The sequence below is a fragment of the Myotis myotis genome, unplaced genomic scaffold, assembly GCF_014108235.1.
Source record: "Myotis myotis isolate mMyoMyo1 unplaced genomic scaffold, mMyoMyo1.p scaffold_m19_p_12, whole genome shotgun sequence".
Classification (NCBI taxonomy): Eukaryota; Metazoa; Chordata; class Mammalia; order Chiroptera; family Vespertilionidae; genus Myotis; species Myotis myotis.
The window spans coordinates 45,327,316-45,343,556 of NW_023416316.1; the positions used below are offsets into that span (position 1 = coordinate 45,327,316).

General features: G+C 41.7%; 1 protein-coding gene across 2 annotated transcripts in view; it reads left to right on the top strand.

The window, feature by feature from the left end:
* Positions 1-14,003, top strand: part of VLDLR (very low density lipoprotein receptor) — a 33,285-nt gene extending 19,282 nt beyond the window's left edge. Inside the window, exons 5-19 of one of the 2 annotated variants that reach the window (XM_036330964.1) lie at positions 249-620; positions 723-845; positions 932-1,054; positions 1,486-1,605; positions 1,710-1,835; positions 2,614-2,785; positions 3,370-3,588; positions 4,632-4,750; positions 5,565-5,704; positions 6,037-6,178; positions 9,546-9,692; positions 10,825-10,908; positions 11,284-11,364; positions 12,200-12,369; positions 13,225-14,003. In XM_036330964.1, the coding sequence (XP_036186857.1) occupies positions 249-620; positions 723-845; positions 932-1,054; positions 1,486-1,605; positions 1,710-1,835; positions 2,614-2,785; positions 3,370-3,588; positions 4,632-4,750; positions 5,565-5,704; positions 6,037-6,178; positions 9,546-9,692; positions 10,825-10,908; positions 11,284-11,364; positions 12,200-12,369; positions 13,225-13,260 (2,174 nt within the window). In that variant the 3' untranslated portion in view covers positions 13,261-14,003. The remainder of the gene's footprint in view (positions 1-248; positions 621-722; positions 846-931; positions 1,055-1,485; positions 1,606-1,709; positions 1,836-2,613; positions 2,786-3,369; positions 3,589-4,631; positions 4,751-5,564; positions 5,705-6,036; positions 6,179-9,545; positions 9,693-10,824; positions 10,909-11,283; positions 11,365-12,199; positions 12,370-13,224) is intronic. The other variant, XM_036330966.1, reaches the window with a different exon arrangement.
* The last annotated feature ends 2,238 nt before the right edge of the window (positions 14,004-16,241 follow it).

Here is a 16,241-nt window from a genome sequence, read left to right on the forward strand (position 1 = left end):
TCTGGTCTTCAACTCTTCTCTTGGTCCTTTATTTCTGTTCTTATTCAAGTGCCCCTGCATCTTTTATGTGGTGAGACTGTTCCTGGTATTCCAGGAACTTGGATATTGAGATAATTACACTTTAGCTTTTAAGTTAAGCTAGAAAGCTAGGATTCATGACCAAAGATCTGCAGGTTAGATTTCCAGACAAAAGTCCTAAAAGGACCAGTCCTGATGCACTTTCAATGGGGCTTCCTCTCTCTTAATAGTCAACGTAACATGCAGCTCTGATGAGTTCACTTGCTCCAGCGGCCGCTGCATCTCCAGGAATTTTGTGTGCAATGGCCAGGATGACTGTAACGATGGCAGTGATGAGCTGAACTGTGCCCCGCCGTCCTGTGGTGCCCACGAGTTCCAGTGCAGCGCCTCCTCCTGCATCCCCCTCAGCTGGGTGTGTGACGATGATGCCGACTGCTCGGACCAGTCTGATGAGTCCCTGGAGCAGTGTGGCCGCCAGCCAGTGATGCACACCAAGTGCCCAGCCAGCGAGATCCAGTGTGGCTCTGGCGAGTGCATCCACAAGAAGTGGCGCTGTGACAGCGAGCCGGACTGCAGGGATGGCAGCGATGAGGTCAACTGTCGTACGTAGCATTCTCATCAGTGTGGCATGTTCGGTTCTCTTCCATGGATCTACTGGGGACAACTTGGCTGGCCTCATCCCATGGTGTTTCCTCCCTTTGTAGCTTCTCTAACCTGCCGACCAGACCAGTTTGAATGTGAGGATGGTAGCTGCATCCATGGCAGCAGGCAGTGTAATGGCATCCGAGACTGTGTGGACGGTTCTGATGAAGTCAACTGCAAAAATGGTAAGGGCCTCTTCGTGTGGGTTTGTCAAGGGACTACCCTGATCGGACCCACTCAGGGAGTCTCTCTTCTGTGTTTCTCTTTGCAGTCAATCAGTGCTTGGGTCCCGGAAAGTTCAAGTGCAGAAGCGGGGAATGCATAGACATCATTAAAGTATGTAACCAGGAGCAGGACTGCAGGGACTGGAGTGACGAGCCCCTGAAAGAATGTCGTAAGTGAAGGGGTTGCTTGGGGACAGAGCTGGGATGGCTCGTTCAATCTAGCATGGCTAATGCATAATGCCTGGCTTCACTTTTAATGAACTAAGTTCAATTGTTGGACTTAAGAGTGAATTTTTATGTCTCAAGAGCCCATGCAGTGACAAACTAGTTCATAATTTACCTCCTTAAAGATAACTAACCAGTAATAGAGAAGCTTGATCAAATCCTGCTTAACCAACTGACCAGGGAGATGGACTCCATTTTCCCCCAGTACACTCTAAGATACATATTTATAAGAAAAATTATTAGAGCTTGGAAAAATCATAGATTTGAGCAGACTAAGTAGATAAGTTATTGCAGAGAGCCTGGATTTTTAATGTTACTAGGACAAATATCAATTTGGAATAAGTTGTCAAGTAACTCGACGACATTTTTATTTCAGATGTAAATGAATGCTTGGTTAACAATGGTGGATGCTCCCATATCTGCAGAGACTTGGTTATAGGCTACGAATGTGACTGTGCGGCTGGGTTTGAGCTGATAGACAGGAAAACCTGTGGAGGTGAGTCAAAGAAGAGGCCCTCAGCCCTGGGGGTGGCGGGAAAGGACAGTGAATCTCTGTAGGTTACCCAGGAACAGCAAGACTAATTCTAACTTCCCTCCTAGATATTGACGAATGCCAAAACCCGGGAATCTGCAGTCAGATCTGTATCAACTTAAAGGGCGGTTACAAGTGTGAATGTAGTCGTGGCTACCAAATGGATCTTGCCACTGGCGTGTGCAAGGCTGTAGGTAAATGGACTGGGACTGGTGTTGCTCTGATATCTTTAAGAGTTAAGTGCTTAGGAAAGGTACAGCCTGTGATGGCAATAGCCAAATTGAAGATGAAACTAAAATAGTACTTGAGAGCAATGCTACTAACTAAGATCACAGCGCATTCTCTATCACAGGTTAAACAGTGATCATTTCCCCAGATTCATGCCTTGGTCTATTCCTTTTGCACATGATACCATGAATACCTGCCAGCTTTGCTTACTTTCTGCTTCCAATACTTGAGTGCAATGCAAATAAATAACTTACTCGCCAGCGGCCCTGTTGTTGAATGCTAAGACCTCAGAACTGCCTTCGTAAGTAGTGGGAAGCACTTGCAGGTCTCTGGGGCACGGCCTCTGGCACAAGTATTCCTGAGGTGTTCAGCAATGGCTTCACTTTTTTTTTTTCAATCCTCACCCAAGGATATTTTTCCATTGATTTCTTAGAGAATATAAGGGAGTGAGGGAGGAGGAGAGTGGGAGGGCGAGAGAAACATCAATGTGAGAGAGACACATCAATTGGTTGCCTCCCCCACACACCCAAAATGGGTTGGGGATGTGGTATGTGCCCAGGTATGTGCCCTTGACCAGGAACCAGACCTGAGACCCTTTGGAGCATGGCTGATGCTCTAACCACTGCCCACACTGGCTGGGGCGGTGGCTTCACTTTTTAAGTGCTGCTTTCTTGGGAGGAGATAACTGAGAAGGACCTTACCTTCTTGCAGCAAAACTAAATACACCGGACTCCTGTCTTGCAGGGAAAGAGCCAAGTCTAATCTTCACCAATCGCAGAGACATCAGGAAGATTGGCTTAGAGAGGAAGGAATATATCCAACTAGTGGAGCAGCTAAGAAACACTGTGGCTCTCGATGCCGACATTGCTGCCCAGAAACTGTTCTGGGCTGATCTGAGCCAAAAGGCCATCTTCAGGTAACTCTCAGTTCCATTTTGGTGTCTTGGTCTGAATCGCTTGGCCTTTGGGAAGCTTGGAAGGAATTTCTCTTGTCTCAATCTAGCATCTCGTTAGCTGGAGATAGTGACTCTAAACACCATCCTTTAACTTTTCCATGACTATCAGTTCCTCGTTAGAAATGAACAGTCACCTATGAAATAAAAAGTGTATACAGCTAAAAGATGATCCCAGCTGACATCTTAATGTCTCCTATTTTCTCCCCTTAACTGTTAATTGAGAACCGTTTATGGTGGCTACACATAGAAATGGAAGTGCAGTTTTTCCTTAATGGGAACTAGAGGAACTCAGATGATGGCTACTGAAACAAATAGCTCCACTTAGAAGCGTGTGTGTGTCTGGCATATGGAACACATACGGCAACTAGTTAGCCTCCTGTTAATGCGGTGCCCGTGAGCAGCCCGGTTCAGTCATTGGAGCGGTGAGCGGTGTTACTAGAGTTCTCTCCGAACAAGGCTGCGGACCATTTTGTAAGCAGAAAGTCTGTTCTCCAGGCTCCGATGGCGTCAACCTCTGAAATTTCTTGTGACCTACTCTGTTTCAGCGCCTCCCTGGATGACAAGGTTGGTAGACATGTTAAAATGATCGACAATGTCTATAATCCTGCAGCCATTGCTGTTGATTGGGTGTACAAGACCGTCTACTGGACTGACGCGGCTTCTAAGACTATTTCAGTGGCTACCCTGGACGGAACCAAAAGGAAGCTCCTGTTTAACTCGGACCTGAGAGAGCCGGCCTCCATAGCCGTGGACCCCCTGTCCGGGTGTGTATTCTGTGTTCTGCATCCCGTAGCCTTTTGGGTGCCGTCTGCATAGGCCAGGAGCCCTCCTCATGCCTGAAGTAGAACTGAAATATCAAGACCTATCAGCTGCCCACAAGAAAGAATTGTCTGATTCAACATGTCATGGTCCCACCTGTGTGCCAGGCCTTCCTGGGGCAGCCTGACTGCTGGTGGAAGTTAAGGAAACAACGCTTCTGATTTGATGTGCAACAGAGGGTGGATCTGAACCCTCGTACCCACCCAGCTTCTACACAAGGGACTCTGCATTTTTGTCGGAATGCTTTGTCAGGTTAGCTCTGGATGATCAAACCTAAGTCTTAGCATGAGTTGTGAGGATTTGGGTAACTACATTATCTCAAGGCTTATCCAAAAGTCCAGTTGAAATTGACAGACCTCGCTAGAAACATTTCAGGGAGAGGTTTCCTAAATTGCCACTAAATAACAAACAGAACAGCTAAGGAAGCTAAGCCTGCAATCATCAGAAATGGGCCCTGTAACCTCACCAGCACACGATCAGCTACCCCTGCTATACAACTTAACAGTTACTCTTCTCCACTCCTCAGAAAGAATCAGCCTTTTAAAAATGAAACATAGCTCTTCCGGTTTGGCTCAGTTGTGAGGGCATTGGCCCTCGGACTGAAGAGTCCCGGGTTTGATTCCAATGTACGTGTCTCTCTCACAATGATGGTTTTCTCTGTCTCTCCCCCTCCCTTCCAGTCTCTCTAAAAATCAATGGAAAAAAATATCCTCCTCAGGTGAGGATTAACAAAAAAATTAAAAATAGAAATAAAAACGGAACATATAATATGTGACTTTTGGCTGACTCAAATACATTAATATAGTGAATGAGCTTGTAGGTTCTTAGTGTTTTGTTTACGCAGAACATAAGTTATAGTCTGAAGTGTTACTATTTGTCGTAATCAATCCCTAGAATTTTTCTGTTCACTCTTTGAACGTTTGTCCTAAGCTACAACTTTATTCGTTCTAAAACCACTGAGGCTTATTTCTAACTTCATTCTTCCCAGATTTGTTTACTGGTCAGACTGGGGTGAGCCAGCTAAAATAGAAAAAGCAGGAATGAATGGATTTGATAGACGGCCGCTGGTGGCAGTGGATATCCAATGGCCTAACGGAATTACACTTGGTACGTATGTTCTTCCTATGTTGACCACCAATTCAACAGCCTTCACCTGGCTTTAACTGATCTCCATTGTTAACTCTAGACTACAGCAGACAGCGCTAGAGCAGTGGCTTTGGATGGAAATAACTGAGCAATACCAATGGAATGGGGAATTTAAATTACATACTGCGTAATTACTAGCTAGTCCATGGGGGCCTAATATCTGACACAAATTGAGTGAATGGTGGGTCTCGGGAACTCTCACCCTAAATACTCCTGGCCCAGGTGCCTTAGCATTTCCTGAATTGCCAGCTTATAACAGTTTTTCTGGCTCAGAAGGAGAGAACCACAAAATGCTAGCCACTTTTAAAACTTCTATCATGTGAGTAACATTTCTTAAGTCAGTTACTTTGAGAACCATAGGTACCCCTTGAGTTTCCTGAAATGGCATGCCATTTCATAAGATTTGCCGGATCCCATTAAGAATCCCTGCTGGAGCCCTAACCGGTTTGGCTCAGTGGATAGAGCGTCAGCCTGCAGACTGAAGGGTCCCAGGTTCGATTCTGGTCAAGGGCATGTACTTTGGTTATGGGCACATCCCCAGTAGGGGGCGTGCAGGAGGCAGCTGATCAATGTTTCTCTCTCATGGATGTTTCTAACTCTCTATCCCTCTCCCTTCCTCTCTGTAAAAAAGTCAATAAAATATATTTAAAAAAAAAAAAAAGAATCCCTGCTGGAGCAGGAATCATAAAAGTCAAATATCGGATTCCTTAGAGATTTTAAATGGAAGCCAGAGCCATACTGACTTACCACGCAACAAAATTCTTTTCCTGCCTAGACCTCATAAAGAGCCGTCTCTATTGGCTTGATTCCAAGTTGCACATGTTATCCAGTGTGGACTTGAATGGCCAAGATCGGAGGATAGTGCTCAAGTCTCTGGAGTTCCTCGCCCATCCTCTCGCACTAACGATATTTGAGGTAAGACGCCTGCCTCACGTCCAAGTGTATACCTTTGAGTTACTATAGCACGTTGGGGAGAAGGAACAGGCATGGGGGGAGGAGGGGAGAGCAGAGGGCATGACTTGAAAAGCTGCTGTCACTTAAAACCTGGGGCAAGTTAGATACTCTTTGATTCTTTGTAGCACTTTAAGAAACCTGAACTTGCTCTCTTACAGTTTCTCATCCAGTATCCCAGACCAGCCTTAAATAAACTTGGTCCATTAATTTGCCAGTAAATAATAATGACCTTAGTTAGACAGTGATATGTGTTAATCCTACATACACGTGCTAATTTGGGGGTTCTGTTTTAGGATCGTGTCTACTGGATAGACGGGGAAAATGAAGCCGTCTATGGTGCCAATAAATTCACTGGGTCGGAGCTGGCCACTCTAGTTAACAACCTTAATGATGCCCAAGACATCATTGTCTATCATGAACTCGTCCAGCCATCAGGTAACCGGGGAAGCAGGACCCTTCATGGCCACTTTAAGGGCAGGAGCATGACACAGTACCTGCTGAGTATCAGTGGCTTGTTAGCAATTCAACTTGCTCTAAAATGGAGCTTTTCCCTTCTATACCAAACACTTCAAACCTGGAGTTTGGGATATTTTATTTCTGGCTTCCTAGTAAAAGAGCTTCAGGACTTGAGCTCTCCTATTCCCTCCCAACCTTCCATGTTCAGTCTTTTATTTCAGTCTTTTCCACATCCCCTCTTGCTAAGACTATGGCACTAGCCTCCGAAGTAGCCACAAACTTTCCCTTCCTCCACCCCCCATGACGCATCTTGTATCGGATTGTGTAGATGCTCAGACACATCTGGTCATATTGTCTCCTCAAAAGACTTGATTGGTTCTATCTAAATGCAACTTTTAATATCAACCTAAAGAGTTTTTGTGCAGCAAAGGAAACTACCAACAAAATGAAAAGACAACCTACTGAATAGAAGAAAACATTCGCAAATTATACATCTAATAAGGGGTTAATATCCAATATATATAAAGAACTCATACAATGTAGCACCAAAAAACACACAACAACCCAACTGAAAAATGGGCAGAGGGCCCTGGCCAGCTTGGCTCAGTGGATAGAGCGTGAGCCTGTGGACCAAAGGATCCTGGGTTCGATTCCAGTCAAGGGCATGTATGTTGGTTGCGGGCTCCTCCCCGGCCCAGGCCCTGGCTGGGGCACATGCAGGAGGCAACCAATTGATGTGTTTCTCTCACATTGATGTTTCTCTCTGTCTTTCCCTCTCTCTTCAATTCTCCCTAAAAATCAATGGGAAAATATCTTGGCAAGGATTAAAACAACAACAAAATGGGCAGAGGACCTGCCTGAATTGATATTTCTCCCAAGACAACATACAAATGGCAAACAGACATATGAAAAGATGCTCAATGTCACTAATCATCAGGGAAATGCAAATAAAAATCACAATGAGTTATCACCTCACACCTGTCAGATGGCTATCACCAATAAATCAACAAACAACAAGTGTTGGTGACGATGTTCTCAAAAGGGAACCCTCATGCACTGTTGGTGGGATTGTAAATTAGTACAGCCATATGGAAAACAATATGGAGATTCCTCAAAAAAATTAAAAATAGAACTTTCATATGATCCAGAATTCCATTTCTGAGTATTTACCTGAAGAAAACAATTCTAGTTCAAATTCTAATTCAAAAATATATATGCACCCCTATGTTCATTGCAGCATTACTAGTAATAGCCAAAATATGGAAGCAGCCTAGATGTCCATCAATGAATGGACATCAATGGAATATTATTGAGTAATAAATAAGAATGAAATTTTGCTGTTTGCAACAATATGGATGGACCTAGAGGGTATTATGCTAAATGAAGTAAGTCAGACAGAGAAAGACAAATACCATATTATTTCACTTATACATATGTGGAATCTAAAAAACAAAATAAATGAATAAACAGAAACAGACCCAGAGATACAGAAGAGAACAAGCTTAGTTGCCAAAGGGGAGGGGCTATGAAATGGGAATAATTTTTTAAAAATCTATTGGGTGACAGGTACAGTTCTAGGCCCTGGAGATATAAGGTTGAAAAAGACTAAGCTTTAGAATCCATAGAATAAAATGCTCCCAGTTTCTCAAGTGACCCTATGCACATTCACTTAAAAAAAGAGAGAGAACTTAGGAGTAAATCTTCATGTCCTTGAGTTAATGGTTTCTAATATATGATGCCAAAAGCACAAGTGACAGAAGAAATAGATAAATAGAATTTCATCAGAATTTTTAAAAATTTAGTGATTCCCAGTATACTATCAAAAAAGTGAAAAGGCAACCCCAGAATGGGAGAAAATATTTGCAAACCATAAAGCCAATAAAAATCTATTACCCAGAATACATAAAGGACTCTTACAACTCAAAAATAAAAAAGCAAATATCCGAGGTAGCATGGAGGGACCTGGAGAGTATTATGCTAGGCCAAATAAGCAAGTCAGAAAAAGACAGGTATCACATGATCTCTCTTAAATATGGAATCTAATGCACAAAATAAAATGATGAATAAAATAGATCCAGAGACATAAAAGCATGGAACAGACTGACAAATCTCAGAGGGAAAGGGGAAGTTGGGGAGGGGGGAGAGTAATCAAAAAACTTACATGCATATATGCATAATCCATGGAAAGACAATAGTGCAGAGAAGGGGGTAAATGAGGGTAAAAGGGGAAAATAATATAAAAAATTAAAAATGGACAAATTATTTGAATAGGCATTTCTCCAAAGAAGCTCTACATGTCCAATAAGTACATGAAAAGATGTTCAAAACCCTTAGTCATTAGGGAAATACAATGACTAAGCTATAATAAGGTACACTTCATAACTCTTAATATTGATAAATGAAAGAAGAGAGTTTGAAAAGAACAGATACTGTGTAACTACATTTATATGACACCTTGAAGAAGGGGAAACTATCCTATATAATATAATAAAAGGCTAATATACAAATCGACCAAATGGCCGAATCACTGGTTGCTATGGTGCACACTGACCACCAGGGGACAGATACTCAATGCAGAAGCTGCCCCCTGGTGGTCAGTGCGCTCCTACAGGGGGCACACCACTCAGCCAGAAGCCAGGCTCATGGCTGGTGAGCGCAGCAGCAGTGGTGGTAGCCTCTCTTGCCTCTGCGGCAGTCGGACATCCCCCGAGGGCTCCCGGACTGCAAGAGGTCATAGGCCAGACTGAGGGACCGCCCCCCCCCCCAGTGCACTAATTTCATGCACCAGGCCTCTAGTACAAATAATAAACAGATTAGTGGTTACCAGGAGCTTGAGAGAGGAAGGCTGATTAGGTGAACTGTGTGTGTATGTTGTGTGTGTATGTGTGGAGGGGTGTTATATACATAAAAATGAATGAACGAAACTCTTAAACGTCCATGTAGTTGGGTGCCTTCCACTTTGTGGGAACAAGGCATGATAAAGCCAGGAGAACATGCTTATCTCCTTCCTTGAAGCCTTCACTATGAGCTTTGGACCAGTAATTAGTGCCACTTCCTGGTCACTCACCTCCATTCTCCACCTACTCCCTCACCATCCATCTGTTTAAGGCATAACTCTTGTTCTACTTCCAAGAAGTTTCTTTGGGTCTCTGGTGTCCTTAGAGCATGCTGTCTGTACTCCTATATTTAGTCTTCACTGGTATTGGTTTAACTGAAAGGTTAGGCTGAGTAGACAAGTTTAAACTCCTTGGGGCCAAGGATGCATGTCTTCAGCACCTAGAACAGGACTTTGTGTATGTAACAGGCCCTGGCGTACTTCTTTTAAAGGATTTTTGTGTCTGAACAGGTAAAAATTGGTGTGAAGAAGACATGGAGAATGGAGGATGTGAATACCTATGTCTACCAGCACCACAGATTAATGATCACTCCCCAAAATACACGTGTTCCTGTCCCAATGGGTTCAACCTACGAGCAAATGGCCGGGAGTGCCAAAGTAAGACTTTTTACTTTTCATCCACTAGCCAGACATACAACAGGCTATAGAATAAGACACTAGCTATGAAAACTAGCCTGGATTTTAAGAATTCTGTTTTAACTAACTCTAGGAATAGCTTTGAGAACCTGCCTGGTACTATTGCCTACCAGGTACTCATGGCTTTACTTCAGAGTTGACTTTTAACTCATTTCAACATCAGATGAGTCTATAAGTGACACTTTTGTCAAAGTATTAATAGGCCTCTTACTGATTAGTCCCATAACAACTCTGAGCTAGGCAACGTGCAGATAACAGAACAAAGCCTTAACATTTCCTCTGAAGAGAGAGGCCAGAAATTATGCACAAAGAAGGTTATGGTTACAGGAAACCTCATAGCCCCAGTGCATGACACTATCTTAAACTCACACTTAAACTTACATTTTTAGTCTTCTCTTCTTAGATTTTGGTTAAGCAGCAAATTCAACTCACATGTTGTAAGCAAGGAGCTCATACAGTGAGGTTTTTATTAGTTTAATCCTGAGTCCCTGCAGGGACTAGCTTCATTTACTGAGAAAGTAGTTGCAAGACAATCTGGGGTAAGACTAGTATTCCTGGTCATCTGTTTTCAAGAGCATTTCTTTTTTTTTAATATATTTTTATTGATTTCAGAGAGGAAGGGAGAGGGAGAGAGAGAGAGAACTATCAATGATGAAAGAGAATCATTGATTGGCTGCCTCCTGCATGCCCCCTACTGGGGTATCAAACCCACAACCCAGGCATGTGCCCTGACTGGGAATCGAACAGTGACCTCCTGGTTCAACCACTGAACCACTGCCGCCGGGCTCATAGGCTTTTTTTGTAACTTTCAGGAGCCTGGACATTGCTTAGAGGGGTCATGAAGTGTGGCTGTGTGTCTTTTTGAATTGTCAAATTTCAAATGCTTGCTCTTCTGCCTAAAGTCTCATGTGTCTGGTTTTGTCCGAAGACTGCTGTTTCTCCCAGTTTTGATACATCCACCGTGCAACTTAGTTCAGCAGTGATTTGTCTGTTTCTGTGGTATTAAAATAGCCTAGCCAGGGCTCATCTGGACTAAACAACTAGACACTCTGGAACCTTGGCATTAACCAGGTTCTTGGTTTTTATAATTCAGGTACTGCAACTGCTATGGCTTACAGTGAGACAAAAGATACCAACACAACAGAAATTTCACCAACTAGTGGACTAGTTCCTGGAGGTATTGGGTTCAGTACTGCAAACTGTTAATCTCAACTAACAGCCACACTTTGTATCTATTACTTAAATAATTAATACAGCCTTTAACTACTAGCTCTGCCCCGATTGGTAACCTACTTTTAAACTGCAAAGACTAAGAAGCTTCGAGTCTTAGTCTGACCTGACTTATTAAGGTCTGTGTTAGAGAAATGTTAATGAGATGGCTATAACAGCATGTGACTCTCAAATACTTCTAGATCAGTTGTTGCTGCTATACAATCATAGTAGATACTGAGCATCGTGATGGATGCAAGGGTATGAGGCTCTCCACGAGATGGGTGCGTTTCCAAGTCTGAGTTCAGATTCTTCTAAACTGGTTCTTTTTATCCGCCTATAGGGATCAACGTGACCACAGCAGTATCGGAGGTCAGTGTTCCCCCAAAAGGGACTTCTGCTGCGTGGGCCATCCTTCCCCTCTGTAAGTCGATTCTTTATATATGTGGAGCCCATGAACTTCTTAGATACCAGATGGGCATTTATAGTTCATCTAGAGACATACTTCCCGTGGCCCCCCTTGTACTTTCATAGCTCTCATGATACTGAATGACATTTCACTCCCTCCCCAACATGGCACACTGAGTTGAGAGTCCATGCCTTTCCCTTCAGTGGTATCCTTCCCACAGTGACTGGCAGTGATAAATGTTCAGCTATTACATGAAGGGTGCTTATAGCTTTCTACTTCAGAGTGGTTAGTCTGGCGTACTCCCTTTCACAGTAAGTCCCTTCAAGTAAAGAAAACTGTTCTAATTCTCTTGGAAATATATATAGTATTTCACACAGAGGAGATACAATGCTCAAATGCTTTCTTGAAGAATTAGGACGTATAGGGAGTAAATTAAAAAGTTAAGAATTTTCAAACCCAGGGAGATGGACCTCTAAAGCTACTATTGAGTATGTGAATGCTAAGGCACTATACTATAATGGCCTCTTTATCCTAAATTACTGGATTGCAAGCTTAGCGAACACACTAGACTAGGAGGACCCCTTGAAGAGCTCTCCAGAAGCTTCCGTAATTTCAATTCGTTCTGCCTGGGAAGGGGCCCTAGACACTAGGTTTGCCCAGTCTAGAGAATAACACTTAACCATTGTTCTGACCTTGTTTCAAGCTCCTGCCCATTTAGATTCTAACTTCTGGTTATTCAGCATCATAGAACATGAAACTTTTAGGAATGTCGCTTATGGATTCATGAACATGATCTTTTTTCTGTGTTTTGAGACTAGACCTTGCTTAGTTGCCTTCTAACTTTTTTCAGTGCTCTTAGCAATGGCAGCAGTTGGTGGCTACTTGATGTGGCGGAACTGGCAACACAAGAACATGAAAAGCATGAACTTTGACAATCCTGTGTACTTGAAGACCACTGAAGAGGACCTGTCTATAGACATTGGTAGACACAGTGCTTCGGTTGGACACACGTACCCAGCAGTAAGTCAGCTTTGTGTCCTCTATGCCATTGCTTGCAGTAAGACTTTTTGGTAAGGAGACTTCAAACTTAAGCTATGACTGTCTGGGCTAGGAAGAGCCAGTAGGATCATGGACCCACCAAATACTTCATTTACCAGAGATTACACAGCCTAGCCTGTTAGAACATAAGTCAGTCAGTTGACCAGCACCTGCCCCGTACAGGATGACAAGTAAGTCAACTTCAGGTCATCACTATACTATTGGAGGTATTTTGGGTTATAGAAACTACATGTAAATATTTGCATGAACCAAGTAGCTCCTTTTTGAACTGTTAAATAAGTAAATTAGCCTATCATATATAGGAGAGTTAGCTTCAAGTCAGTATATTGAGCAAGATTCTTTGGGCCAAAATTACCAAATGCTTGGAAGTGTCCTGTCCCACCTGGTACAGCGAGATAGTTTTTCACTCACTCATTCTTTAGTTGAAACCCAAATGGAATATTTGGCCTTCGTTTAGGGACCAATCTGAACAAAACAAGTGCTGAGCACTCCCTCTCCAACATTCTGGTAAAACAAAGAATGGTAGCCAATTCATGGCACACATGTGTCTGTCTATTCATATTTTTCTCCAGGACTTAAGATCATTAAGTAGAAGATGCAGAATTAGTCACATTATTTCCTCTCTCTACCAAGTAGATGCAGCTAAATTAAGTTAAACTGCATTAGTGACACAACTCAATACTATTTTGGACCTGACTTCCCTTCTATGTACCTTTGAGTTCTGAATGGCCAACTCAAAAGCAAGGTCCATTTTAGTGACTAGAAGTGCTACCAATGAGTGATCAAGCTCACTCCATATTTTTTTCTTTTCCACAGATATCAATTGTAAGCACAGATGATGATCTAGCTTGACTTCTGAGACAAGTCTCAACCTTTGAGATCCAAACCAATAATTCCCCTATTTGGAATGGTAACCGAGCCAGCAGCTGAAGTCTCTTTCTTCCTCCAGCCTGGAAGAACATCAAGATATCTGCGTGGATCAAGCTTGTGTACTTGACCGTTTTTATATGACTTTCATAAATATTCCTGTCCACACTCTGCTTCAGCTTTGGATGTGGTTCCCTATAACCCTTGAATTTCTAGACAGTATTGCCACCTCTGGCCAAATATGCACTTTCCCTAGAAAGCCATATTCCAGCAATGAAACTTGTGCTATAGTGTATACCACCTGTACATACATTGTATAGGCCACCTGTAAATATCCCAGAGAACAATCACTATTCTTAAGCACTTTGAAAATATTTCTATGTAAATTATTGTAAACTTTTTCAATGGTTGGGACAATGGCAATAGGATAAAACGGGTTACTAAGATGAAATTGCCAAAAAATTTGTAAACTAATTTTGTACCTATGAATGAAATCTTTGACCTCAATGGAGGTTTGCAAAGACTGAGTGTTCAAACTACTGTACATTTTTTTTTCCAAGTGCTAAAAAATTAAACTAAGCAGCTTAACCATGGTTTATGCCTATTCCTCTAGGATAAACTATAAACAGTCTAAATAGTATCAAATGTTCTAACTAAATATATGAGCTATAGGTCTTGAGGTTGTATAATTAAGTCTATAATATTACTATTTTTTAATAACCAAACGCAAAAAGGACAAGGTACTACTAAATATTTCCTCTGCAATAATTTATTTTCTAAAAAAAAAAAAAAGAAAAGAAAAGAAAAAAAAAGCTAAGGTAGCATGTACCTTGAATTTTTCTTGCTTAGAGGAAACTTTCTTTTCTCATTAATTTGTTTCCTGATCTAGAAACATATGCTAAGATTTCTATCAATTCGGCTTCTTCACATTAAATTCATTTTTCCATGTTCTATAATTATATATATAGTTCAAGAACCAGTGCCTTCTAAGCCATGGGAAAGGACTTTCTTCCTTTTTGAGTCTACCAGTCTACCATGAAGAGCGCTAAGAAGAATAACCAGTAGTACCATTCTTGAACAATCTAAAGTAGCGGTTCTCAGTGAGGTTAAGGTTAGCATCTCTGTTACCTGGGAACTTGCTAAAAATGCTAGGTCAGAAGCTCTGGAGGTGGGGTCCAGGAATATGTGTTTTCACAAGCCCTTCAGGTGATGATGTAAACTAATGTTTGAAAATCACTGTTCTCATGTTATTTCGTGAAGAACCTGTAACATCTCCTAATTTTTCAGTCTAGCTCACATAGGATGGATTCCTTCTATGGACAACTTCTAAAACATTTATTATGAAAAGCAGATTTTAGGTAGAAGAAGAAGCTTAATGATACCAGTGTTACAAGTATTATATAGTATTAGTCAACTATAAGGCCCAAAGTCATCATTTTTAAGAACAAAGTATTATTCTCCATTATCGTCTCTTGGATTCAAGTCCCTAGTGTGTTCCTTCAGGTGCTAAGTTCCATTTTTCAACCTTCAAAGAGTCAAAAACATCTCATTCTTTTATCTTGCCCTCCTCAGTAAGTAGCCAAGGACAGAAACTTTAACTTAAGAGGAACAAACTCATTTGAAGAAAATAAATAACCAGGTATTTCTATTGAACTAAGGAGAGTTATATATTCCCAGTCAATTCAGCATGTAATAGTCATTGATGAGGGACCAGAGCCTTGGGCTTCCATATCCAAACGAGAACATCAAGAATCCTCTGTGAGATGTATTGGGGTCAGTTTGCTATGTCTCTAGAATTTATTGTAGAAGATGAAAATTAAGAGGTAAAATTGAATCTTTGTAAACACTAAAGGAGGATGCTTGGAGTTAAATCAGCCTGTCACACAAATTCACCGAAAGTGGGTCCTCCAGACACTAAGAATTTCTATTAAGATTGATGAAAGGAATAAACAATTTTGTGGCCCCTGGCAAAGAAATTCAGTCAAGTCCCTGAATGCAAATGTTTACGTGGCCTTTGCAAGCTATCTATTTGGTGAGAAATAATCCCAGCTGTTCAACCAGCTCCCTGAAAACATTCTTATAGCTATTTTAAAGTTTTGTATAACTTTCAAGCCTTTTTTCTGTTCTTGATAGGAACACAAGGAAATAGTAGAAGTAGTAGTAGTAGTAGTAGTAGTAGTAGTAGTAGTAGTAGAAGTAGAAGTAGTAGTAGAAGTAGCAGTAGTAGCAGTGGTAGTAAGGCTTCCACTTTGGCTCTCACTTCTGTTCCTTTTATCCAAGTCAGATAGTTCTCAAAAAAAAAAAAAAAAAAAAAGAAGAAGAAGAAGAAGAAGACAGGCTTTAAATAGAAAAACTATAGGACATTTCAAGGACTAACTCTTCAGTTCACACTTAGAAATGGGAGACTTTAAAGCATAATGTTTTAACTATCTTCACCCCAACCAAAAAATTCTGGTGGGATGTACTCCTGTTCCAGGTAGTCTCTATAGAGTGGTTTCCTAGAATTCTTACCTAGGGAAGCAGCTTATTATTTTGTATCCAAGGAAACTAGAATCCTTATAATGGTGGGGAAACTCACAAAACAAATAAAAATCATATACACTGAATTTGAGCCCTTCAGTTACATAATCAAGTGTTTTCAGCCTTATTCTTTGGGAAAACTGAGAATGGTATGTCCCTGTTTTAGGCATATCATGAATCTCATTGTAGAAGTTTAGGAATACATAAAAGTAGTAAAAGTCTGCAAAGGGTTCTTATTTCCAAATACAGGGGGAGTGTATATAAAGATTGAACAAGGGCTTATTTTGGGGGCTCATTTCTCTCAAATCAAGCATAGAAGCTTTTCAGCTTCATGTGAAAGGTCATCGACCTTCTTTGCACATTCCTCAAGCCCGTGTACTTTCACACAAGAAAGGCTGAATGTGAGTTAGCAGAGAGGTCCTGTCTGAAATTTGGGGGTCCACAGA